The sequence below is a fragment of the Ischnura elegans genome, chromosome 8, assembly GCF_921293095.1.
Source record: "Ischnura elegans chromosome 8, ioIscEleg1.1, whole genome shotgun sequence".
In the NCBI taxonomy this organism is placed as follows: Eukaryota; Metazoa; Arthropoda; class Insecta; order Odonata; family Coenagrionidae; genus Ischnura; species Ischnura elegans.
In genome coordinates, this window is record NC_060253.1 from 82,074,776 (window position 1) to 82,101,048 (window position 26,273).

The following is a 26,273-nucleotide window of genomic DNA, read 5'->3' on the forward strand; positions in this document are numbered from 1 at the left end:
GAGTGTGAATAATTCAATCCGTACTTTTTAAGTTTAAATTGTTTTTAAGATATTTGACCCCATCGTGAAATTGACATCATTTTCGTGAAACTAGAGCCTTCAATTAACATTCATTTGCTAATGCCTCTATCAGAACGGTGATAAGTGCCTAGGTTTTTATATTTATCGTAATTTTTAAGGTAAAACGTACAGCATGAAAGTTTGTTGCAGCAGCGGTTTTTATTTTCTAGCCTTAATCAAGTTTTAATGAGTGTGTTAAAAGGGTATGGCCATATGATCCTGTATAAAAATTCAGTTTTATAATGCAATACACTGAACATATTACTGATAACTTCTGGCGTAACATCTGTAATAGCTTTCCTGTCACCATCATCATAAGTCAGCAATCCTAAGATTGGCTTGACGCAATTATTTTTCCCGCCTTTCTATGTACTAGCCTTTCCATGGTTGCGTATTTATTTTCTTTCGTATCCTTCGGAACCTGTCCTATGTAACTCATTTGGGCCGTCCCTTGTCCTTACTCCTGTCCACCTGTCTTACGATGATTGTCTTCATTAGGCCATCGTGTAATGTGGGTTACTGTGTGGTACCGTCTTCTTAGCGTTATTAGAAAGCTTATTTTCTCCCACTCTCCTTGAGAACTTATCTCTTTCTGGGTAGCTCCATTTCATCTTCATCATGATCAAGACCTTTCCATTACGTAAAATAAAAATTTTCCTCTTAGTTAGGTTCACTTAATATCTTAAATGTACCAGATCCGGGTTTCGTAACTTAATTACCTTCCACTGTCTGCTCGTGAGAAACTCATCATGAACAAGCACTGTAAGATGTTGTACATAGGTTAAGAAATCGTGTTCGTCTCCACCAAACGAATACGTGAAACCTTAACTGTGTACCACCGTGCCAAAATAACACAAACGCTAATTTCCACACTTTCAATACAAAACTCAACAACCGACCATGGTTTCAACACATTGTGTCGTTTTCAATGAGTGGTGTTGGAAAATATATTTACAACCAAAATTTAAGGCTTTGAAATATCACACCTGCTTGAATATCCATTGATTTTTTATTCAGTTTTAAACTGTAGGAATGGCAGTGAAAAGGGAAACAATGTGTTGAAACCATTGTCGGTGTTGACTTTTGTGTGGAAATTACCATATGCGTTATATAAATCATGGATATATCGAACTTCCAAAAAATCGAGCATGAAACGATTTTATACAGTGTACCGCCTTTGTTTTTTTTTTAGGAAATATAGAACGGAATACATATTTTTATGTGGCCGTAGGATGTGATCAGGGTTAGGGATAATCAGAAGAGTAAATTATTGTTCAACTTTGACCTCACATATATTGTTAACGTGAAAGCACAGGAAAGAAATAACCTCGAAAGTTATGCACAATTTATTTGAGAATATGTATGCGAATTTTTTTCAACTTCCTAGCTCAATTGATAATAATAAAGATTGATAATAATTTTTCCCTGGGAAAAGTTGGGACATAAATTCGCGAGGCCTACCAATGAAGTAAGAAAAAAAGTTTACAGTTTGGGTTCCATAATTCCATATTAGTTCCATATTCCATATAAGTTCCATATTTGGACAAAAATTTTGATGCAAATTTTTTGATGCAACTGGACTGGGGTGTCCCACGATGCATCTCATTTTGATCAAAAACAAACGGAAGGCGATATTTATGTAAACAGATTTGGAAACTTGTGGAGGTGAAGGATTCTGTCATTTAGCAGGCGAAATTGTCTGAACAGGCCCCTTGAACATTAAAGAGGCGAAAAAAAGAAAACAGAAGGAATGCTGAACTTGGCCTTGGCTGGATAGGGGGTATGAGAGCGTTGGAATAAGCATGCTAAACATGTTGGAGAAGGAGTTGGTCGCCGATATTCCCGTATATTATCGATAATAATTGACGATAGGTGAGGATATTTTCATGCCCCTTATCAGCAAGGTTGAGGGCAGAATAAAACGCTAGGATACAAACGTGAGGCAGTTTATTCCAGCAAGGAAAATGTTATTAATAAATGATGTACATTGTGGTTGAGAAGATGTTATGAATAGTGCTGTAAACGTGCATTTAAATCACATTTTTCCTCTCCTAATCTAGCAGTTGCTAAAATAAGGTCCTTATCCTATAATCATAGTGGTAGAAATGGGCAGCTGTAGTGTATCACAGGTATAATCGTCATTCTCCAGCTGTTCGCTCGCTCGGATTTGCATGCTCTCCACAAAGCTAACGTGTAGAATTCGGCCTCGTTACCTTAAGTAAATCTTTTATTCTTTCAAAAACATCCCTCTTTGTATTGCGATTCTAAAGATTGCTTCCTTCTTAGTAAAGATCAACTAATTATTACGGATTTCCTAGTTGAGAGTTTCCATCGCCTATCGAGACCAATTTTAGCTCATTTTTCCTTTCGGACCACAACAGGCGATGAAATAGACGATCACGAACGTATATATATATTTGAAATAATGTTTTGTGAATTCACTTCGCGGTATGGTGACATTATAAATTCAAAACTAAACCTTTTAGTATTCCATGCAGTATTAATGAAAAAACTCAACCGGTTTCGATATTTTCAGGTATTTATCTAGAGGTTTACGATAACGCTAATGACCTGAAAAGAAGGAAACCGGTTGGGTTTTTAATGCATACTGTGTGGAATACAACAAAATTTGCAAATGAGCATTTTAATTAATAAAATATATATTGTGGACACAAAAATAAACTTTGTTGTAAACTTTGTTGTAAACTCAACCGGTTTCGATCTTTTCAGGTCTTTATCTAGAGCAGGGGTTCCCAAACTGGGGGGCGCGCCCCCCTGGGGGGGGGGGCGTTGAGAAAGTCCAGGGGGGGCGTGACACCCAAATGAAATAAATAAAAAAATTACAAAAATAATTTCCTCAGATCAGACGTACAATTATTGAATCTTTCCATTCTGCGTTACCGCATTCAACAGTGAACCAAAAATCTACCTACTCTCCGTATCAAGTAGGCACATACTTGTACGAGTACAAGTACTTGTACAAGTAGGAGTTGGTATGTACGGCACCGTGGAAATAGGGTATTGCAAAATGGAAAGCTGATATGTGTAGCGAGGGGGGGGGGGGGCGTGGTACAAAAAAGTTTGGGAGCCCCTGATCTAGAGGTTTACGATAATGATAATGACCTGAAAAGGTGGAAATCGGTTAGCTTTTTGATGCATAATGTGTGGAATACAACAGAGTTTATTTTTGTGTCCATAATATATATATTTATTAATTAAAATGCTCATGCAGACGATAACCTATGTGGCCTGTATGTCAGCGCTTGCGATGCTTTTTTGTCAAAGGCCCTGTGATTGGTTGGTTTCATCCGATTGGATGAAAATTTAGAACCTGTCCTATCCATTTGTACAAATCGGTGTTTTGTACAAACGATAGGACCAAAAGCCAGTTGGATGAAATTTTGACCGTGGGACAGAGTGCGCGTCAGTTGCATCAAATTTTGATGCAAATATTTTGACGCAAATTTGACCGTGGGACATCGGCTTTACAGTGACACTTGGGCATTTCTTTTTCATTTCTTATGTGATTTCTCTTATTCCTTTTGGATTTGCTCATCTCTGTGGCTGTATTTTTCGTATTGTTTTTTGTTGCCTGATATAAATAATACAGGCATATAATAAAATAAAATTACTTTGTTTTATTCCACACTTTATTTCAAATAGCACCACCCGGTTATCTAATGCTATCATCAGGTGATAGCATTAGATAGCTGATGATAGCATTAGATGCTGAAACCCGGGTCGTGCTATTTAAAATAAAGTGTGGAATAAAACAAAGTAATTTTATTTTATTTTATTCTATGATGAAGCAATTCCACAAAGTAACGCCTGAGACCGTGTCAATACAGGCTTTACATTTTAGCTGCTAATTATTTGCTACCTGGCCATTGGCCTATTTAGGTACAATGCATTATTAAATAAATAAAACACATGAAACGTTAAAATGTTTCCCACTCCGCCAGGAGACAGGGCGTAAAAATTGTCGCGCATTTAGATGGCGCTTCTTCGCGGAGAGGGGGTGAGGGGTACGTCTCCTCCCTCCACCCCCAACCACCCCCACCCCTCCCCCTCCATATTAATTCCGTGTCACGCATTCCCATTTAAAATTCATGGAAACTGTCGAGCTCTTTAATTCCGTGAGCTCAAGTGCGAAGGGCGCGTCGTGTTTGTTTTTTTTCCGGGTGTATTTTTACGAAAGGACACGTGTATGAATCCTCCTCCGTAAATGTCGTTACATTTCATGTATATTTATGTCCGTGGATGTTTTTTTTTCTCCGAGCACCCTCTATAGAAGACTACGAGATTTTGCCCCGGACAATCTTTATGAATTTCAAATGCATGTCAAATCGCGCCGACGATTTTTTTCTCACTTCCAAGCAAGCAGTTGGAATTTTCATTTCTAAGGCAGTTCTTTCGTTTGAATTCAGTAGGAAATCCAGTTCTCTGCAGTATGAATTTTTATTCTACAGACTTTGCGTAGCACGGAGAATATATAAGTTAATTGAAACTATACTTCATGGAAATGCATATTCTGCTAATGTTTACACGCAGTAACTTTATTTTTCTATCTATACAGATTTCTGTGCGAGCCACGTCTAGAGTTATTGCAGGGGGTGGGTCATGAATGTCTCTATAGCGCTCTTATTTCCGTTACGGCAGTATTTGGACACAAATACGCAGACATCACAAAGTAAAGGAATGCATGAAAGTCTATCTGGACCAGTTACCGTTTCTTGAAAGTTGCATTTTACATAACCTATGTCAAGAGTGAATTGATAACTCCTAATGCCTGCTTGCCTGGGCGTAGCCAATTTCTAGCCAGTGCTGTCATTTTCGGCTAGTATTTTTGAGCTATTTTCATAGAAATCTCGTATGGTGAAAGCATTACCTTTTAATCGTGTATTCCCGAACTTAACGCCCTAATATACTGGTGTAATAAAATCAATATCGACCAATTACCGTTTCTTGAAAGTAGCATGTTATATAACTCATGGGTCAAGTGAACTGACACTTCCTAGTGCCTACTTGCAATGTTATAGCCATTTCCTTACCATTAATGCCATTTGTAACCTTAAATTTGTTAGCTCTCCTCTGAAACATTACGTAAGATGACAGCATTAGCATTGAATGCTGTTACCCAGCCTTGCTATGTTGTAGAGCCCGGGTAGCTCAGTCGGTAGAGCATCAGACTTTTAATCTGAGGGTCCAGGGTTCAAGTCCCTGTTCGGGCGTAAATTTTTTGTCGGCCTCGATAGCGGCCCTCGCTTACAATACCGGAGGTCGCGGGTTCGAGTACCGTCTGGAAAGGTGGCTCCTATCCAGGGTATGTATGTGTGTAAAGGTCTATTTTTATTTGCAGAATCTCATGACCTCATAATATATTGACCTCATTTTGCTGCTATCGGGAAGAATTGAGATAATTAAAAATAATAAAAAACACACACTGGTAAATATTTGTGTACATTTATAAATCGATGGTGAGGGTTAATTTTTACCGCTTAATACAATACTGAAAATAAGCGAAAACATACTCTCTTGTAAAAGTCGATTGCGTCGATTGATGCGCTTGGTATATCAGAAAACCCGCAACGCCGCACCGTTCATTTCTCATGGAGCAAGTTTTTCTCGCTCGGTTGTGCTTGAATATCGAGCTATGGTGTCGTTCCGGAAGTGGCCGGAAAGGCAAAGGTCCATAATTACGGCCGCGGCGAATTTTCTCCCATGGCAATAATTATGAAGTAGTTACTATGGTGTTATTAGGTCATTTTTATGAAGCTATTATCTACACGTATGGGAACTATATATTTGCTTCGCCAGACAATGACTACATGGATGAGAGGAAAAGGAACATCAGGATATTAACAGTAAATTTGAATCGATCAATCACTTTACAATAAAAAACGAACAGCAACGGTATATAAAGGCCCTGTTGCACGACACGTTAATATACTCACATAACATTCAGGTAATCGTGCTTTCACTAGGGCACTCATTTGAATACGGAGGTGATTATTAGGGTACTTGAGTAACAATAAGTAAAAATCACAGCAGAGTTATGCGCGTAATAAAAAAATATGTTCGGGATGTTTTGTTACTTTTTGATCATTATTTTCAATCTCAGCAATCAAATCCAATAGTCGATGTTTACGTTCGTATCGACATTCTTAAGATTGTGATGCATGCCCATCTGGGCTAAAGTGCTGCGTTAGGTGGCGCAATGATTGGTGTAGGTACTATGTTCGGAAAATAACATGAAATTCAATTTTTTGAAAAAAAAATATTTATTCGTCTGCGTTAATGGTGTCACCTTCTAAATACAGGCATCCCCCGAGTTACGTAAGAGATGCGTTCCGGCAGACTATGCGTAAGTCGAAATTTACGTAAGTCGAACCTTTGCGTTGGCGCTTCAGAGATTGCTGTATAACAAGTTGTATCGTAAATAAATGAGCGCAACCACATACGCCACCACATCCATCGCTAGAACTGCAAATTTTCACGTTGATTGCTGACTTGGGGTTTATAAGCGATTTTTCTACAGAAATTAATGAAATTTCCTTCGAGGAATGACAAAAATGGGTCACTTTGTTATTTTTAGCACGTAAAAAACTCTATAACTATTCGATATTTTTTCTACCATAGGTTGTACGAGCGAATATCTACTTCTTCGCGCTCGCATTCGAAAATTAACGTAATCATTTGAAATACGGTTATCGCTTACGTAAGTACGGATTTACGTAAGTCGAGACATACGTAACTCGGGGGATGCCTGTAGTCCCATTATATGTTCTGCTCTTGTTCCGGCGCTTCTTCCAATCTTCGTAAAAGTTCTCAAATTCGATCTTTGGGATAACTTTTAGCACTAATAAACGATTTTGATTTCTCCTGGTGAATACTACTGATGAATATTTCTCGGGTTCTCAGCCAGGTTAATGCTTTTATATGAGCCGACGTTTCGAGAGACGACTTGCCTCCTATCCTCAAGGCCGTGTTACTCTATTGAAGTCCAATTTCACACTGGAATAAAAAAAAAATAAACATAAATTTAAATAAATTTATAATAATTAAATAATAATAATTTGAAATAAATTTCACACTAAAGCAACACGGCCTCAAGGATGGGAGACCAGTCATCTCTCGAAACGTAGCCTTATATAAAGGCATTAACCTGGCTGAGAACCCGAGAAATATTCATCAACTTTTAGCACTGTCTGCGATTTCTTTTAATGTCATCTCCGCTAGTAAAATGACGGTTCTTTTAGGTTCTCCGTATTGGGATTTATAGGGGAAAAACGAAAATCTATTTTCAACTAATTTGTAAAACAAAAATATCTTCAAACCGTACCATAACACTATTGCTTGAGCTCCATCACTGGAGCTCTATCGAGCTGCGTGCTATTTATATGCTGAGACAGTTCAATAGAATGCTGCTAAATTCAAACTTCTACGAGGACGCCGTGCGTATCGAGGCCGTATTAATGAAGTGCAACAGTCATAATCCTTTTCTACGTCGTACGACGCGCAGTGCTATCCTGTGAAAACATTCACGCTGGTCACGAATCACATCAGTGGCGCCGACTCCATAGGGCTTGAGGGGGCCCGAGCCCCCTCAAAAATACGTTATGGGTGTGAGGAAAAAATGTGTGCGGCTTGTCAGTTTTCCCCAGAGTGTCCAGATATCGAGATTCTAGTTATCAGGGCTCTAATGTTGATCATATGACTCTTCTAAAATGCTTAAAAAACTTATAACTCACTGCTTATAATATTTTTCGGGGCAGGATCCCCGGTTTGGGCCCCCCCAATATTTTTTGTAAGTCGGCACCCCTGATCACATTGTATGATAAAAAAAATCCGTTTCCATTTAAGGTTATTTTCATTTTTGAAAATAGGAAAAAAGCAACAGGAAGCCATGTCTGGTGAATTTGGTGGCTCTGGGGCATCGTTACAGTATTGCTTTTGGCTAAAAGATCACGAATATGTAATGGAGTGTGATCCGAAAATCGTCGAGCTCGTAAAAAAAACGTCAAATGTAGCGACTGCTACAGATAAAGTAAACTATGAATGCATCTGTAATTTTGATTCTCATTCATCAGGGGTATGAATACCAACATTTAAAAAATGACAATCGGACTCTATAAACACGCGAGAAATTTAAAAATTGAGTTTCCCTTATTTCATGAACACAACTCGTACAGTTGGTGATAACTAACCCCTGCCATTTAATTGCATGCGCAATAGGGTAGTTTCCTTCATCAAAGAAAACGAAAGGCATTGATTGCGATTCGTTACCCACCATTAGTGTATTCATAATACACAAATTATTTGGTTTTTGAAATACCGGTTTAGACGAATGGCAAGGGTCAAATTTTATCCTCATTTGAAAAAGGTCAGATTGGTGCCCATGCGATTCCACTCCACGTGACGTCACAGGGACCTAGTTTCTATACGAGTAGATAGGAGTTTTACATCGTCTGAGATTACCAATGCATGCATGAGGCACAGAGCTCAGGGAAACATGTCTTTATAATCACCTATTAAAACTGGCTAAGGTCGGAAAGTTTTCTTCGTTTGATAAGGTATTAATAATCCTTATTTAAGCCAAGCGCTACCAGCTAGCGGGGTACTCAGCTACCTGCTAGCATCCTGCGTCCTATCAGCGCTCAGAGCCTCGCCCCAAGGTCACCTCACTTGCGGAAGCGGGAACCAGAACGACGTCACACGAGAGGTTTCCCGGCATTCATACTTACCCGTCGCGTTTTCGCGCGCTTGAAAATTTTAACTTTTCATTTAATCGCGAAAAATAGATATCGTCATTTAAAAATCTAAAAGCGTGAAATACGTACTCCAGGAGTAATAATCTTTCGATTTGGGCAATAAAAAAATTATAGGAAACCACCCTATTGTTGTTGCAGCTACATGTAGGTGAGTGCATGTTGAGGAGAAATACTCACCCCCTGCCAAAAACTTGAAAGGTGGTATCGTATAAGTAGATGTGAGTGATAACTTAGGCATATCCTTTATCTATTTCTTCTGAGGATTCCTACTCATTCTATTATTATAGTTGAAATCAGCTTGAAAAGCTCCGACATCAAAACCACTGTTGGCCTATGCCATTGATGTTGAAGTTAGCACAGTTTGGCATTGTTTATAATAGCTACTTTAATTTCAGAAGTATAAATAATTTGTTTTCTGCGAAGAGTTAGGGGTAGATGTAGCTTCCTCGTATCAAAACTACAATTTAAAGGGACGAAAACGATACCTCCACCGCAAAAAAGCTCAACAATCGCCCACCGAATCAAATCCGCTCATCTAGTAGCCCTAGTGGTACTTAGTAGCTAATTATAACTAGTAGCTAATAGTAGCTCTTCGCAGAAAAATGTGCAGTGGAGGTATCGAAAACTACGGAATGATTCTCGTTCAGAACGAATACGCGTTCAGATTCGGGTAACGTGATTTTACGACCAAATGTGGGTACTTTTTTTTGAGAAAAAATTAAGTGCAAGAAATACTACCGGCCACAGGATTAAAAAAAAGTAAGCGATTCGTCGTTGAAAATAATGATTCACCTTAGAATGCCTCTCCTATGCTTTTTGTTGCGTTGAAATTTGTTACTTGGTTCAGGCGATAGAGCTCCTTGAACTCGAGTGTTAACACGTTGCCTACGGAGGTGTTTAAATCCCTCGTAACCCTCTGTTCCGGCAATTATTTTAACTGGAACACTTTCATATGCACTTCTCTCTTGCGTTAAACTAGTACTGTAAACGGAACACAGGTAAAGAAATTAATGCGTGAAAAACGCGAATGCGTGAAAGTAGCGGCTTTAAAAACATGACTCTGTTTAAACAAACAATATATGCAGATATTCTTAATTCCCACAACGTAGGCAAACATATATTATTGATGATATTTGCCCGTTACATAGGAAAAAAAGTGACATAAGTAAATTAAATCGGCAACATTAACGGAGTCAACAGCAAAAAAGAGAATTCTCGTTATCCGTCCTTAACGCATGGCTCAGGAAAAGCGAAGATTCTCGTGATCCGTACGCAACGTATCTAGCATTACTTTTACAGATGGTACATGTAGCGATAGGGCTAAACACGAACACGACACACGCCCAAGACGAGCACCCCCTGTATCGTGAAGAACGGATGTGGTCACCGCACCTGCCATGGCAACTATAACGTGTCTCACGGGGTCGTCTCGGGTTGCACTCGATTGCGGAGAGAGAGGTGTCTCGGGGCAACGGCCCTCCTACGCATGCGCACTAGAGACGCCCAGCCCACCGGTATTCGAGCCGTCGAGGATCATTGTAAACATTATGAATTCAGCACTCTTCGTGACATCATATTTTTTATCGTGGATTAGCCGTCGTGTATGTAAAGGCCATTTTACACGGGGCACGTACTTGAACAATCTCACGTGTTCCCGAAGGCGCAGTCAACATTGCGTCGTGTAAAGGCCGTTTTACACGGGGCACGGAATTGCGCAGGTTAGAGCTGCATTAATTTCTAAAATGGCGTGGAATTGCGCGAATGCATGAACGAAATTAGAACGGGCAATTTTGCCGTCTCGCATCCACGCATTCTCGCATATGTTCTAGCAATTCACCGCTTTACACGACGCAATTTTGATTGCGCCTTCGCACGTACGTCAGATTGCGCAATTCCGTTTACCGTGTAAAACGGCCTTAAAGCGGTGAATTGCTAGAACACATGCGAGAATGCGTGGACGTGAGATGGCAAAAAAGCTCCTGTTCTAATATCGTTCATGCTTTCGCGCAATTCCACGCCATTTTAGAAATTAAAGCAGTTCTAACCTGCGCAATTCCGTGCTCCGTGTAAAACGGCCTTAATACACTGCTAACCTTCCGCGTGAACAGCTGTGAAATTCCCAATAGTTCCCACTGGAAAAATTCCCCTGGACCGGGTGTTGAAGGAAAGACCTTTGGCTTTCCAGTCCGCTGCGTGGATTGACAGTTGTAAATACGGAAAGTGACGGAATGAGCAATGGAGATAGGGACGGTGGGAATTACTCGTGTGTGATTCAGGAAATGATGAGTCGAGCGATCACTCTATCCCTGATAACATATCGCTGAAGCGCTCTCCCTATAGGATGAAATACATGATGGCGTGGTGAGATCTAAAATGTTTTTAAATACACATAAAAACTATAGGCTCAAAAATTTCTAGAATAAAATTGGCGGACCGGCCTGGGCGGGGTGATCTCCATTGGTATCCAATGACTGTTTTTATGAAATGAAAAATAAACAACCGTGGTAACTTTTCACTGGAAATTTTTATTGGTACTACACGTTTCAACGCTGAGGCGTGTGTCCAGTGTCCACACGTGCGAGTCTAGCATTCGACTCATATATTTTAATGGAAGTAAATTTGACAATCCTTCCATTTCACTAATCAAAATCCGGCATTACGCATGACTTTTACAGTATCGATCCCTACATTACATTCCACAGTTCTGGCGAAGCATTCCTATTCCTGGAAATGACATTCTCGGGCATTTTATAACCATTTTAATTTTTTTCCGGCGACTCAGAAGAAAGGAAAGTTCTCCGAAATTCGTTCTCCGGACTTTTCCATTAACCGCGTCCCCTAATCCCCTCGGCTCTAATTAACTCCCATCACGAAGTTCCCGGAAAATTTATTATTCCTTTAATCTCCTTATGACTCTCTTTTAGATGGAACTTGGCAGCCCATTACGCATTCTAATCCCCAACCCAAATTAAAATCGCTAATGAAGCCCAAAGAGTCGCAAACTCGTGTAAACTAAATCACGGTGCTTGTGCTCTAAGCCTCTAAAGTTCGTGAGCAACAAGTTCGTCAGCCTACATCTGAGTCGAACCGTGCAGGTACGAAGGACCTCAGGCTTTCCTGGTGTATTACTGATTGTGCGTATGAAGAGTTCTCGGGTATCTCACCAGGTTCAAGGCTTCTAAATTTTCGAGGTCATAGTCTGCCATCGCCTACAGGGTGAAACGTCGGAAGAAAACCACCCTTTGACCCGTTGGGCAATCCGTTAACTCTTCCAACCACCTCTAAGATATGTACCTCTGTAATATTTCAATCCCGCCGCGTGAACGTCGGTGAAATTCCCGTGAGTATTTGAGTATCAGAGAAAAATTCCCTGAACCGGGAATCGAACTACGGGCTTAGGCTTTCGGAACCACTGCGTAGACCACTACGTTTTCCAAGTTTTTAATTTTCTGTGGAAATTGTACCGAGACTGATATTACCAGGTAGCAGTGGCTCTAGAAGTGTGTCATATGAGTGGGCCTAACCTCAGCTACATCTGCATCAACATAATACCCTGCGAGCCACCTCTAGGGTGTTTGGCAGGGGGTGATCAATCACCAGTATGCAGCATGGAATAGGATTCCCTCATGCACACCACGTGGTACAAAATACGTTACGCATAATAACTAATTATAATATCGCATTCATCCAAAGGCAAAACTTACCAGCTACTCATTACGGTTTTCTGCCAATAAAGCTAGAATACACATAATATTAATCTCGAGTTAACGTGGATAAATACTTCATAAAATCCACTTTGAGTGTATATGCTTTATGTATCGGAGTTAATGTGGACGACAAATAGTTTTTAACCAAATTAACATAGTGGTTTTCCATATGCCCATTACTGTATACAATTTATTGTAGCTTTATAAAATAAAGTTCAACTTTGGACTTCGATTGTGAAATTTTCCGTCTTATTTGGGTGGGCCAAAAAAAAATAGGGTGGGCCCGGTCCCCCCGTGTCCTACCCCAAGCGCTGCCACTGGAAAATACTAATCATAAGGTTTCGAGTTAATACGTCGGTTCTCCGAATATGAAGTGCGTCCGTTGAGAATGAAAAGCGGGACTGGTTATAAACAGATTTATTGCTGAAGTATCAGAAGAGCGGCTTGGTAGTTCTGTAACGGGTGAAATATTCGCTGCTTATATACGGCAGCGAACATTCCAGAAAATGCTTCAAGAACTCTATGGGGCTCGCTCGATCTTCTCATGCTGGAGGCGATCGTAAAGTGGGCCTCTGAAGGCGTTCGCCTCAAATGCTATGGGTATCGGTACAATTGCCATGAGACATTTGGAACCTGTATAGCGCAGTTGTCTGCGCATTCGCCCGGGAATCTAAAGGTCCGCGGTTCGATTCCCGGACCAGGGAAATTTTCGCTCACGGCTACTAATGTGCACCTCTAAGGTGTTTGGCAGGGGGTATATATTTACTTCCAGCGTGCACTTTACAACATGAAGGTGATGCCCCAGTGACACGTCCACAAATGTGGCAGGAGTTAACTCATACCCAAGGGAAATATGTAAAAGGAGGGCCTGTCACATTTATGTTGTCGTTTTTGGCGCATTTAAATTGGTTTACAGTAATATCCACAGCGCGGCTATGGGTGTGGAGTAATCCATTTATGCTCATTATTTACTAGGTAATGTTCGCAAAATTGAGGAATAGAATTTAAAATGTATGAAGTTGATAGATGAAATCACGATTACGAAGATGAACACTGGTTTATACTCTTTACTACAGTTTATTTCTTCTTGAAATTCGGATCGCTCTGCCCGACAGCGACGTGAGTCAACACGACTTTGGTAAACCCATTTCAACGATTTGTGGGTGATTTTTTGACGTCATTGGAATTTTATCTCATTAACTCGGTCAGACTACCGAACCGTGACGTAAAGAATCGCTCGCTAGGTTGTTAAAGCCAACGTAACATATGATACGGATGCACGAGGCCAATGAGTGTAGCGGAGAAACGGTGAAGTGCTCGGCAAGAGTCAGTGACGTCATCAACTTATAGGCGAGAGGGTTAAGCTTGTTTTGCACCGCAAATAGTTCGAGAAGTTTGCGACGCATTGGGAAACGGACAAATACGGGTCTCTTTATTTTTAAAACTCTGTGAAATTCGACAATAGTAATAAATTACTGAACGAGCGAATTAGCACCCTCCAATTTTGCCTTTGCACTCGTTGGTTTTGCTATTCTCTGATCCCTTTTATCACTATATAATTCCACCCCTAACCTTTTTTTGCGATTAAGTTCTTTAAAGGCACTTTATTTAATGCGTAACGTGAGACTATTGTTTTTTTTCCAAGAATTTCTATGTTGTATTAAAATTACAGTTTTTTTTTAATTTCACTACTTCAAGCAACTTTCCCTTTTCCTTTTCTTTCAACGATCCCCCCATCCTCCCTTCAATTACTACTAACAATATCAAATAACAGTATTTAAATATCAAACGTTACAAATGCTATTTTTATCTCTCGTACGTACGCTATAATCTGTATTTTCATTGACAGTCTTTCTATTTTTATTTCGCAGGTGGAACGCGTCTTTACAGTGCTAATGACGACACTTCCTGCACCCGCCACGAGACATCTAGCGGACGTCTAGCCAATTAAGGCTCTTCCACCCCCTCCCACCCCCCCAACCCCTTTACCCCCTAATAATCCACCGCAAGTTGCAACAATTGCGGACGCCATATTGGGTGGCGGGGGCGGAGGGGGTGGTGGGGGCGGAGGGGGCAACATGTCGGGCCTCGAACCCGGGCCCCTGGTGCCCACGCACCGCCCCACCCTCCTCGCCCCACCGCCGCCTGCCACGCCGTCCGCCGTCACGCCGGTCAGAAATGGAACCTTCGCACTCGACCGCTACTCGTGCAACAGACACCTGGACCTCGACTATGACGTCCCGACGGCCGTCATCTGCGGAATGTACCTGCTCTTCGGCGTCGTCTACAGCCTATTCGGTGAGAAAACTCATTCATTCCATCGAAATTAATAGGACCACTATTCCCACCATGATACCCTTAAGCAGGGCCGGAACTGCAGTCCAGCCGGCGAGAGTTGTCCGATGGCACTTTAAAAGGAGGGGCGGAGAACACGGCGCCAACATGGTTTGCAACCAATCGCTGTCCCCCAAATGCACCTCACACCCTTGCCTACAATATACATACAATGTTGTCACGTGCATATGAAGCACTGAAACAAGCCTGAACCACCAAAACAAGCCCTTTCTGCGAATCGCCAAAACAAAGGATTCTTCCTTTGGATCCTTCACGCTCGTCGTCCCTTCTGGCTGCTTTCTTCACGGAACCATTTTGTTTACATGTGAGGTGGGCGTTTCCCTTTCTTACCCGGCGACCTTGCCCCTACCCCGAACTAGACCCTTCTAAAAGTCATCGGACAACTCTCGGCGGCCGGACTATAATCGAGGCAGCAATCAATGTCCCAAAAACATCCAGGCAACATTATTGGTCATAATCTATACATCCGTGCGATGTACATGTTTATCCAATCAACGTTGTATGGATATGTATCAAATCAGTGGCGTAACTAGGAATATGCTTTGGGGGGTTGAGGGGGGTTTACTGGGGGCTACCCTCTTAGGAAACCGGGAGTTCAGGAATTATATTGGAGAATAACATGCCTGAAAATGCATTTTACATCATTTTGACTCTTAAAATTTAACTTTAAGCAGATGCAGTTATTATATATCAAATCCAGACAAGATTTAAAAAATATTTTTTGATCTCTCTGAGGCCCTCATACTCTCTCACACTTTGACATCTCTGAGGCCCCCCATAGTTACGCCACTGTGTCAAATATCCAAAGAACCCGGCAGACTACGTTGCAGCGATGTCCAATTGTGAACGTGGAGGTCAAAATTACACTTCTAATGAGTATACAATGGGTGTGCTTAGTACGGATTTTGGTAATCCCCAGGAAATTAAAAAAAATTGTGCTCTTAAATTGTATATAGAACGTATTCTACCTATGGGTACTTTTTGGAATTACAAGTTATTAATATCACGGATATTTCAACTTGGGTATATACGTAATGCTATTGTTACAACTCGTCATGTATGTAACAAATAGGTTGTCTATATAACGTTCTCAAAATATGCATGGTGTGATATCAACGTGTTTTGGATATATCAACCTTATTTATATATTCGATGGATATCCTCTACTGCTTGGGCAAGTTTTGTCAGGGGAGCAAATATCAGTATGCCTGATATCTCCTTCCCACGCCCCACCACTAAAATATAAAACATCCCTAAGCTAATTTTATTAGATGCTATAGTTGAAATTACACACCGTATGTTTGCTATTTAGAATTTTTATCGCTATTATTGTTTAATAATTCACAAATCAATGATTATTGCTAAATAATTTAATAATAAAAATTAAATTACTTTTTAAAAACAAACTTTTCAAATTTTGCCGTCCCCTGAATTATGGCGCCCGGGGCACGCGCCCCATGCGGGGCTGCCTTGTCCTGGTAAATTTGCGTAACGTTTGTCTTGTTTGAATCATAGGGGCGTATTAATAAACCTGACTCAATTTGAGTCCACAATCTGTGGTACCCAGGGATTGATTAAAAAAATTAAATGCAACCAGTTGCTTGGACATCTATTACTTTAATGACTGCCCGGCAATACTGTACATCATGGGCTCTGGCTGCGCACCATCTACCCGTTATTCATTTGTTAACACACATTGTACTAGTATAAAATATAGAACTGGTTTAGGATATCATTCTTTCCTCGTACTATCAGAGGTAGCAACTGTTACCCTATTAATGAAGTGAAAGGCGGTATCAGCTATTTTTCCAGTTGTACATTTTAGTTCGCAATGCAATTAATTGCGCAATGCGGTAAAATTGCATGGCAAACTAAAAATGCTACTAGAATAATAAAAACATGCTTAAAGTCATCCTAGCGAATACCGCAAATCATTTCATTGATAGGTTACAAAAATATTTTTTTGACGTTTATTTATTTTACTCGTCGTCTGAAAAAAACTCTTCTCACAATTTACTGAGTAAAAATAGCCGAAATGAAAGGTGGTTGCAATTACGTAGTTACAGGTAAATCTGAATCTGAGTTATCTGAATCAGTTGAACTTATCATTAAAAAATACTCTTAAATCTAGGATAAGCGAAAAATGCGGTGAAATTGTATTGCGAACTAAAAAATGCAACTGGAAAAATAAAAACATGCTATATGTCATCCTAGCGAATACCGCGATTAATTTCATTTATAGGGTACAAAAATATTTTTTTGACGTTTATATATTTTACAGGTCGTCTGGAAAAAACTCCACTCCTAATTTACTGGGTAAATATAGCCGATACTTTGCTCTGCGCTCCTGTAAAGATCACGTGACATCGAGAGGCGATTGCGATTTAGAGGCGAAATGTGTTCCCTGGAAAGTCAGTCAGACAGAAGCGAGAGAGGGGGCTGTTGCGGGTGAGTTGCGGGAGAGGGGTGTAGGGTGGAGTGGCCCCTCATGCTGTCCCTATCCCATCCGCCCCTCCGACCCTGGCTGTTGCCAGGCGACCCGCATTCCGAGGCTCTTCTGCCAGGAAGCGATCGTCTGGCTCCCGTAGCAACGATCCTTCGACAGCCCTAACTACATAATACCCTCCGCATTTACCAGTAGGGTAGCCAGGAATTTTGTTCGGGGCGGGGGGGGGGGGGGGGGGGGTCTAAATCCGGGGGGAAATTTTTTGAAAAAAAAAACAGGGTACCTAGTTGAGGGTTTTAAACTAATTTTAACACTTCTCATAATCGAAAAAACGTCATTAGTCAAAGAAATCTTTTGTAAATTCATTATTTTTCAATATTTTGTTTTCTTCTATGAAGGAAAGTAACTGTGCTTTTATATTTCGGGGGGGTTCGGACCCCTCAGCCCTCTTCCCTCGCTACGCCACTGGCATTTGCCATGCAAAACGTCGCTTTATAGAAAAATAGCGCCATACGAAAAAATTAGCTTCACAGCTTAGGGGTGCTTATAAAAATATGTAATATGGTTTTTGAAAGACACTATATAAAACATTACAAAATGCACAAAAAAGAATAAAGCATTGAGTTGATTAGGTTTATCAGAAATGCGTGCATAAGTGCCTGATAGGTGAGTGAGAATTGGCACGCAATATTAATAACCAAGCCTAATCAGCCCCCGCGCTTTTATCTCCGAGCGATGAAAGGCTTATCTTTAACTTTTTAGTCCATTTTACGCTGCTTTTGGAAAAAGAATGTTTTTTAATCCGTTTCATCTTAAATTTATTTTATACTTTTTTTATAGTGAATGGTGTAATTGTTTAAAACAGAGGTGCTAAAGAAATTTCTGCCAAAAATTTAATAAGTAAAGCCATCAATTGAAAAGATTTAAAACTATCTTTCCATATGGAAATGTAGTTAATTAATTGTAACACAACGGCACGAAATTTCAAATGTCTGATTAATTATTGACTGGGTCGGTGTTCATTTAAATAAAGTGGAAGGTTACCATTCGTTCTTTATTCTCATGGAGATCAAACATTTCCCCCAAGTATCGCTGGACACTGTTACTTATGTCTGATTATTGAATATTGTATTGCTATCAAAAGCAGACAATGGGTGAAAAATTTCAAGCCGATCCGACAATGGGAAGTAGGTTGAAAATCAATTACAAGATTCAATCGATGAAACACAAACATACGCAGCAAGCTAAGGAAAATTGTGAAATAAAAAGAGCACGAATATTACAAAAGAGGATCCTCAAGTCGGCCTCTAAATGTGTTGTCACCTACCGCATATCTAAATGGGATTACAAAAGTCGCCACTCGCGTCGCTGACGGACAAATCGATCCGAATTTCATGTGGAAATTAGGTATAATTAAGGGTGTTAACCGAAATTTATATTCATGATGGTGTGATGTATCAAATTTATAACTTGTACATGTCATTCCTCGTAATTACAAACATTTTACTGCGAAGTATTGGGGGAAAAAGCGGGTCGCATTGCACTCAACACCGCGCAGCGAACATTTTTTGAAAACCTATTAAAATGCTACGGAAGTGTCAAGAGAAATCGGCCTTCTATGGGATGGAATTTGGTCTCCTCTATGCAGTCCTCTTGATAAAGAGCGTGGACTGAACGCCATTAGTCATTCTTCAGCAGAACTGTAATGGAAAACTCCCGCAAACAAAGTATTGAATTTTTCTCCCTTTTATCATAATCCGCAACTATGTCTTTTCGGGAGTTCACTACTCAGTTCCATATCTTAACCTCGTTATTTTACTTACCGAGGTGTCTTCTACCACGTTTCGTGTTCAGAAAAAAACAAAACACCGATGCAAAGCGCACGGGAAAAAACATGACTGCGACACAGCGCGTTCCATAGTGTCGCGCATATTTTTTCCGTAAATTCAAAATCGACCAAACCCAACGCTAGTGTTCGCGCTAATTTCCCATTTCGGCGCTAATATTCTCAGTAAACGCAGAAATTGACGTGTGGATACTGGAGTATCACGCTAAGTGCTCCCCACTTGTATTTATTGCTTTTTTTACATGGTTTTTCTTAAGTCGTTCGTCTGTGTCTTCGACGGATTATCGTAATGGATATTTAACCCAGTTCCGATAATCGGATTGCTTTGAAATTTATTTCTTTTACAGCTATGGTTTAACCGAAAAAATTATTCGCAACTAAAAAGTAGAAAAATAATGAAATGAAAATGTGATTTTTAAAGAACACGCTTTTTAAAAAAAAAAACAACTGTAAAATGCACTAAAAAGTAAAAAAATACACCCTTCATCCCTCGGAGAATGAAGCATCAGGCACTTCTACACTCATTTTTAATAAATCTAATCAGCATCCACGCTATAGTCTCCAAGCGGTAAAAAGCTTATTTTTTAATTTTCAGTATTTTTTCATTTTATATTGATTTAGAAAAGCGTATTTCGAAGTTTTCAACTTTCACCTAACGATATCGAATAGCAAGACCTGATAGATAATTGTTGTATTGAATATCGACTTTGAAAATGGCGTGATGTGATTGGTTGGAAATTTAAGGTAGTACCCAATAGCGATTAATGCGAGCAGCTGATGCATATGGGTCAAGGGGAACGCGGGCGGCTTGGTGTGCAGAAGGATGCTAGGTGTGGAACGAGGGGTTGGTCAGGGTACAAGGGAATTGGGGTCAGCAGGAGTGATGACGCAAAGCGAACCTCCCTCGGTCCCTAAAAAACAGTCAAGTTGGTCACCCTGAAACGCGGGCCACTTCCAGCCACCCCCTCACAATCACATAATTGCGTCTCCTTGAGGAAAAATTAGGCCACGAAGAAGAAGGCCTCAAATCACCCCGTGTTTTACACCCTCCACCGTCTCCTATAAATGGTGATTTTGAGTAGGGAGCGTGTCGTCTAAGAGTATGATTTTGTTCTTTCTCGGCGTGTCATACAGGTGAAATCATCTCGGGATTTCCCACGGATGATTTTCTTGTAGGCCGAGAGCAAGAGCACAATGGCAGAGGTAACCATCGAAACTGCGGCCTATAAGCATCTCAACCGGTGGAAAACCGAGAAGATTTCACTGGTTAAATCTTCTCGGGGTTACCACCGGGTGATTTTCTTGTAGGCTGAGGGCAAGAGCACAATGGCAGAGGTAACCATCGAAACTGTGGCCTATAAGCATCGCCACCGGTGGAAAACCGAGAAGATTTTACTGGTATATCCCCGGCTTTCCACCGGGTGATTTTCTTGTAGGCCGAGGGCTTGAGAACGAAAGGTAGCCATCGAAACGTCGGCCTACAAGTAACTCACCCGGTTGAAACCTCACCACCGTCCTTCCTTGGTTTGGTTTTCGTTTTCCATCCATGGTTTTACACCAGCATCATACGCCGTGAAAGAACAAAATCATATTTCATAACTGTGGTTTACTATGGGAGGTTATGAGGGGATAGATCCCCCCCAAAGTCTCAGAGACATATTAAAAAATATTTAAAACTATCGTCTAGATTTGATGTATAGTAACTGAATCTGCTTAAAGTTGAATTTTAACTGATAAAATGAGGTAAAATGCATTTCCAGGCATGTTATTTTTCAAAAATTTTCCTAGGCTCCAGATCCCCTCATCCCCCCCCCAAAGCATATTTCTAGTTACGTCACTGTTTCAGACACTTCTACGGGGAGGAAACTCATCGTCCGAAAGGTTTGGCGTGTTATTCGGAGGAGGCGACCGGTAGCTAGGGTAACTTGCGTCATGAGCTAAGTATAGGGAAGAAAGTATGGAGAAAAGTTGGAGAGAAAACTTATAGCATGCGTTCAAAAATTCCTTGTTGTGGTTTTACGCCCATGATTTAAAGAAAAATGCGAAGTTTTCCCGGCGTGTTGATAATTTATTTGTTGCGTATTGTAACCCGACTATTTTCAGGTTACTATTTATTGTAGATAATATTTAAATAAAGGCGAATTTCTAAGAATAGAGCTTTCCGATATCTCAAAGAATGTTTTCTTTTCAATGATGCCATTCTACGAGGAAGCATACGCAAGATGGCGCATTATTGTAGCGCAGTTAACATAAGTTGAGCCCAACTTTGAAAACCCCAGCTTCCGTATCATTATTGTAAGTTATAACAGTTATTTAAATGAATACTTATATAACCGAAAACCGACTCTGATTTCGGAACCTCAATGCCCCTCTTTTGGTCCAGAGTCGTATGGTAGTGGCTATATGAACAGTCAAATTTAATATCGGGGTGAAGAGTGATGATTGTGATACCGCTTCAAAAAATAGCTTCATGATGAAATCGTCCCCAGCGTAAGTTAGTGGAGGTAAATATATCCCTGTAACTTGTAGCTGCGACCTGCTGTCTTTATCCATATCCAGGCCTTCACATGTTATAAAACGTTCGTAGGCGAAAGGATACGTGGGCTGGTAAAGTCTAACGTCACGAAGGCCGGTTGCTATGCATGTTAAAGTTAAAAGGTCCAGAATGGATACTGTAAAACGAAAAGTCTAAGGGTAGATTTATGGAGTGATTTTAGAATTTTCAATATCTCGCTAATTAGTTAAAATTATGGCTAATCACCTTCGGGAAACATGCCCCCCCTTTGGAAGTTTGTGTAATTTGAAAGATAAATTGCGGGTTCAATATTGACTGGCATTGCGATAGGAGTACATAAGTAATCATTTCATACCTAACGATAGCATTTGGTGTTAATGTTGTAATGGTTCAATGCTTTGAGATTGGCCGAGAAAGTTTGCTTGGTAAAAATAGAACTATAGCGATCTGCTACGTCACTGCTTCACCGGTCCATTCAAAGCGGCTTAAACCGAGATGCCCTCAGCCGGCAGAGGCGCTGCTCGCGTCGAAACGGGGGTCGCGCCAATATCCTGTCTGTCCCCTCTCACCCCAACGCACAATCTGTAGAATGGGATGAGGGCGACGGTGCTGCTGCCAGGCGGCAAGAGAGAGAGAGAGAGAGAGGCTCGGAGCTGAGGGTGAATGACGAGGGAGAGAGAGAGAGATTGCGACCTTGGAAACGAAAGTCCCCCCTCCCTTCCTCCTTATCCGCCCCTGGGCACTCCTGGAGCACCCTCAAAGGAATCGCACCCCCTCTCAACGTCAACCCCCCTGGTGGCGCCTCCGAGCGGCGACCTTGGCAACTGACTCCCTTCGCCCTTGAACCTCCTTGCACCAGATACGTGTTTGTTATTCGGGCATTCATCCCCTCGCTCCTTCCTTTTGCTCACCTGAAGCTTCCGAACCCCTAGTCACAGCTGCAACCCCCTCGCGAGGGTTTCCTACAGGGGGGAGAAAACTCATGGCCGAGGCTTCTCCTGATCTTGAATACCGGAGCGGAAAGGGACGAACAAGTGAGAAATAAGTTTCTAAGGAGAGTGGGAAAAAATGGAAGCCTTCTGCAAACTCTAAATGACTGGTTACAGGTGCATTAACCCGTACGAGTTGATGCCTAAATCTATGAACACGTGAATGAACAAGAAAATGCATTGTTTTACCACCCAACTTGAACGGAAAAAGGAACCCCTTCTAATTTGGTTCATTCATTCGTACATGTTCCGTTCCGGTCCATAAAAGTCGTTCACGCAAACAGAAATTAACTTGTACGTGTGGATGAAAGCTACTCGGGTTTCCAACCGGGTCAGGCTCTGCATGGTGTAGGCCAGCGTTTCGTTGGGAGAATTTCCCTACATACTCAGGGCTGACGGACAGGCATGGCAGATCAACCCTTAGGATGCTGGGGAAGTCTCCCAATGAAACGTCGGCCGACACCATGCAGACCCTGACCCATTTGGAAACCCGAGAAAATTTCATCCATGCTATTCACCGGGAAAAGCTCAGATTCTCCAACTTTTATGCGTTACTGTATCACGTACGTGTGTGTAACCAGGCCTGTTTACAGGGTGCATTAACACGTACGAGTTAATGTCTAAATGTATGAACGCGCGGATGAACACGATAATGCACCGTGTAACTTGTGTGAAATGCAAGAAAATAGAACCTGTTCTGACTTGGTTCAAGCATCCGTACATGTCCCGTTCCGGTCCATCAAAATCGTTCACGAAGTCACCTGATACTTGATGATACCACCGGGGGCCGGTTGGCCAGGCCGGTACCACTTAGTCTGCCGCATCACGAGACGTGATGGCCTGATGAACACAAATGTGGAATCAACCTTCATATACTAAGCCTGAATGAAAAGATCCTTTTATTCCGTCCCTCGGAATGATAGCTCCAGATATAGATTTTCAGGGAACAGAACAGTGATCGCTCGACCCATCATTTTCTGAACCACGCGATCATTCCCACCGTCCCTTTTTCCAATCGCTTTTTCCGTCACTTTCCGCTTATAAAACTGTCATTCAATAGAAAGCTAAGCGTGGCGTTACAATCGCTGTTAGCGACCGTGCGTTCTGTTTGAATTGAAGGCGGTGCCATCGATGGTTTCAGCGACGGAAAAAGGGACGCACCGAGTAATGGAAAAAGTCAATGGGATCTCTATCCCTCGAGCCAACGTACGAAAATGATCGTGTGAAACGCTCTGTCATTTTTTTTCCTGCCATCATTGGAGCGATCTCTGTAGCTGTCCCTTGGTAGGGATGTAAAAAAATGAACGTGTGAATCAGGCTTTACGGTTTAGGAGTCGCCGTTATTCCAACTCTTAATTGGACCTTCTAATATATTTATATACATCACCCGGTAAATATTACTATTAAGGCTTTATATTTGAGGACTACAATAAATCACAATGGACTGTCGCAAGCGTCCATTTGGGCAAGCTATCCAGGCGGGACTCGACCCCGCGACCAGGCAGGATTTGGCAGGCTAGGATTGTACCCAGCCGTCACCGAGACCGGTGACGATTGTTTTAGCCATCGGCCAGGTATGCCGACTAACAAAAAATATTGGGGGGGCGCAAACCGGGGATATTGCACCGGGAAATTTTATAAATAGTGAGTTTTAAGTTTTTTAAGCATTTTAGAAGAGTCATCTGATCAACATTAGAACCCTGATAGCTCGAATCTCGATATCTGGACACTCCGGGGAAAATTAACAAGCCTGATACATTTTTTCCTCACACCCATAACGCATTTTCGAGGGGGCTTGGGCCCCCTCAGGCTCCATGGAGTCGGCGCCACTGCCAGCGGCCTAATTAGGAATATGCTTTGGGGGTATGAGATGGCCTGATGTGGCGAGTCCCCTAGCTACGCCACTGGTTTTAACAGTTCATTAAGTTTCTAAAATTTCACCAACGTAAAACAAGAAGAGAGAAAAATAGTTGGTGAATATAACCAGGACATGGATGAAAGTGAGAAATCTCGGGAAACAATGATTCGCGGTAGAAAGTATCCTCTGAATAAATGGGATGGGATTTTATTTAAATAATGAAACAAGTGGCTGATTAACATCACCACAGTGGGAACATTCCCATATTTATAATATTTCACGCTCGATGGTTTAAAGATCCTCAAAGCATAGATAGCACTGATTGTTTCTTCCGCCTTACGGGTCTTACGATTCGAAAGATTCTTACTATCCCGTGGCAAAAGAGTGACGCACTCAATCTCACGGTAGAAGAATCTACATAAACGAGGCATCGCGTGATAGTGAACTTTAATTTCCGAGGAGCGAATTATAACCGCAAATCTGCCTACAGCATGTTGTCACTCATGATTCTGTAAATATGGGAAATTACTGAATTCATTATTTACGTTACCGAAGTAAATTTGTGTAACTACATCAACAGATGGAGGATTTCCTTTGCTAGAGATAACCTATAAAACTGCTTAATCGATTGCTTCCAAAATTGTACCACATCTACATCTACGTAATACCCTGTGACCCATCTCTAGGGTGTTGGGGAGGGGGTGATCAATCACCAGCATGCAATAGGATTCCCGCATGCACAGCCACACGGTATAAAAAAAGGTTGGGAATACTAGAATTGTATGCCACTTCATTCACGCAAAGGCAAAAATTGGCAACTGCTCATTGACGTAATCTGCCAATAAAGGTATAAAACACAAAACATGCTGTTAGAAATAATAAGAAAGTTAAGAAACTTGTATTAAGGAGTACGTAAGTTAGTAGGCTACTCTAAAAGTCATCCAAACTATTTGTGAGTTCTAACGCTGCCGCTACTGTTTCTTGACGTGCATGAGAAAGCGTGCTGCATAGTTAAATCTCAAAATAGCTGCTAACTCCATTACAAGAGCATATTATTTCTTCGCGTGGGAAAATCAATGATTCCGTTATTGCGGTTTCCATTCTTGCTGATTTGTGAAAGGAATAGGCTAGTGAAGAGTCTCATCTAAAATCTAGCACTTTATGTCACCGAAACGTGGTGGACCTAGAAGAAAGGATGATAAAATACAGGAGGCGTTTGAAATGTAGGTGTACAGGAAAATGGAGAAGATGATGTAGCGTAGTGAGAGAAAGAAGAACGAGAAAGTGCTGAACATGGCGGGCGAGGAGAGGATACTTCTAAACGGAGGGGATAGATACGGGTATGAATAAAAAATGATGTAATTAAATGCGTGAATTCTTCTCGGGATTTTCACCATTTTAATTAGCCGTAATCACGAACGTTTCAACGGATGATTCGATCGTCGTCATCAGGATGAATGAATCTACATCTACATAATTCACTGCGAGCCACCTCTAGGGTGCTTGGGACTGCAGTGGCGGATCTTTGGGGGAGAGGGGGGGCAAAGGAGCCAACTTTTTAACGAATAATGATTATTGCACTTTGAGATTATATGTTTTTTTAATTGTATTGATGTGATGTTATAGTGACATGGAGCATCGTGGCCTTCCGGACGATGTGAAAGCGATTTTTGGCCCAAGCATTAAAAAAAGGTTGAAGGCCCCTGGGATAGAAAAATAAATTTTG

General features: G+C 41.2%; 1 protein-coding gene and 1 non-coding gene across 3 annotated transcripts in view; both read left to right on the forward strand.

The window, feature by feature from the left end:
* Positions 1 to 26,273, forward strand: part of LOC124163280 (transmembrane protein 198) — a 190,101-nt gene that overhangs the window by 130,109 nt on the left and 33,719 nt on the right. For both annotated transcript variants that reach the window (XM_046540076.1, XM_046540075.1), the window contains exon 2: positions 14,410 to 14,836. In XM_046540076.1, coding sequence (XP_046396032.1) covers positions 14,617 to 14,836 — 220 coding nt within the window. In that variant the 5' untranslated portion in view covers positions 14,410 to 14,616. The remainder of the gene's footprint in view (positions 1 to 14,409; positions 14,837 to 26,273) is intronic.
* On the forward strand, positions 5,219 to 5,291 carry Trnak-uuu. Its single transcript has one exon. It is a non-coding gene; the product is annotated as a tRNA-Lys (tRNA).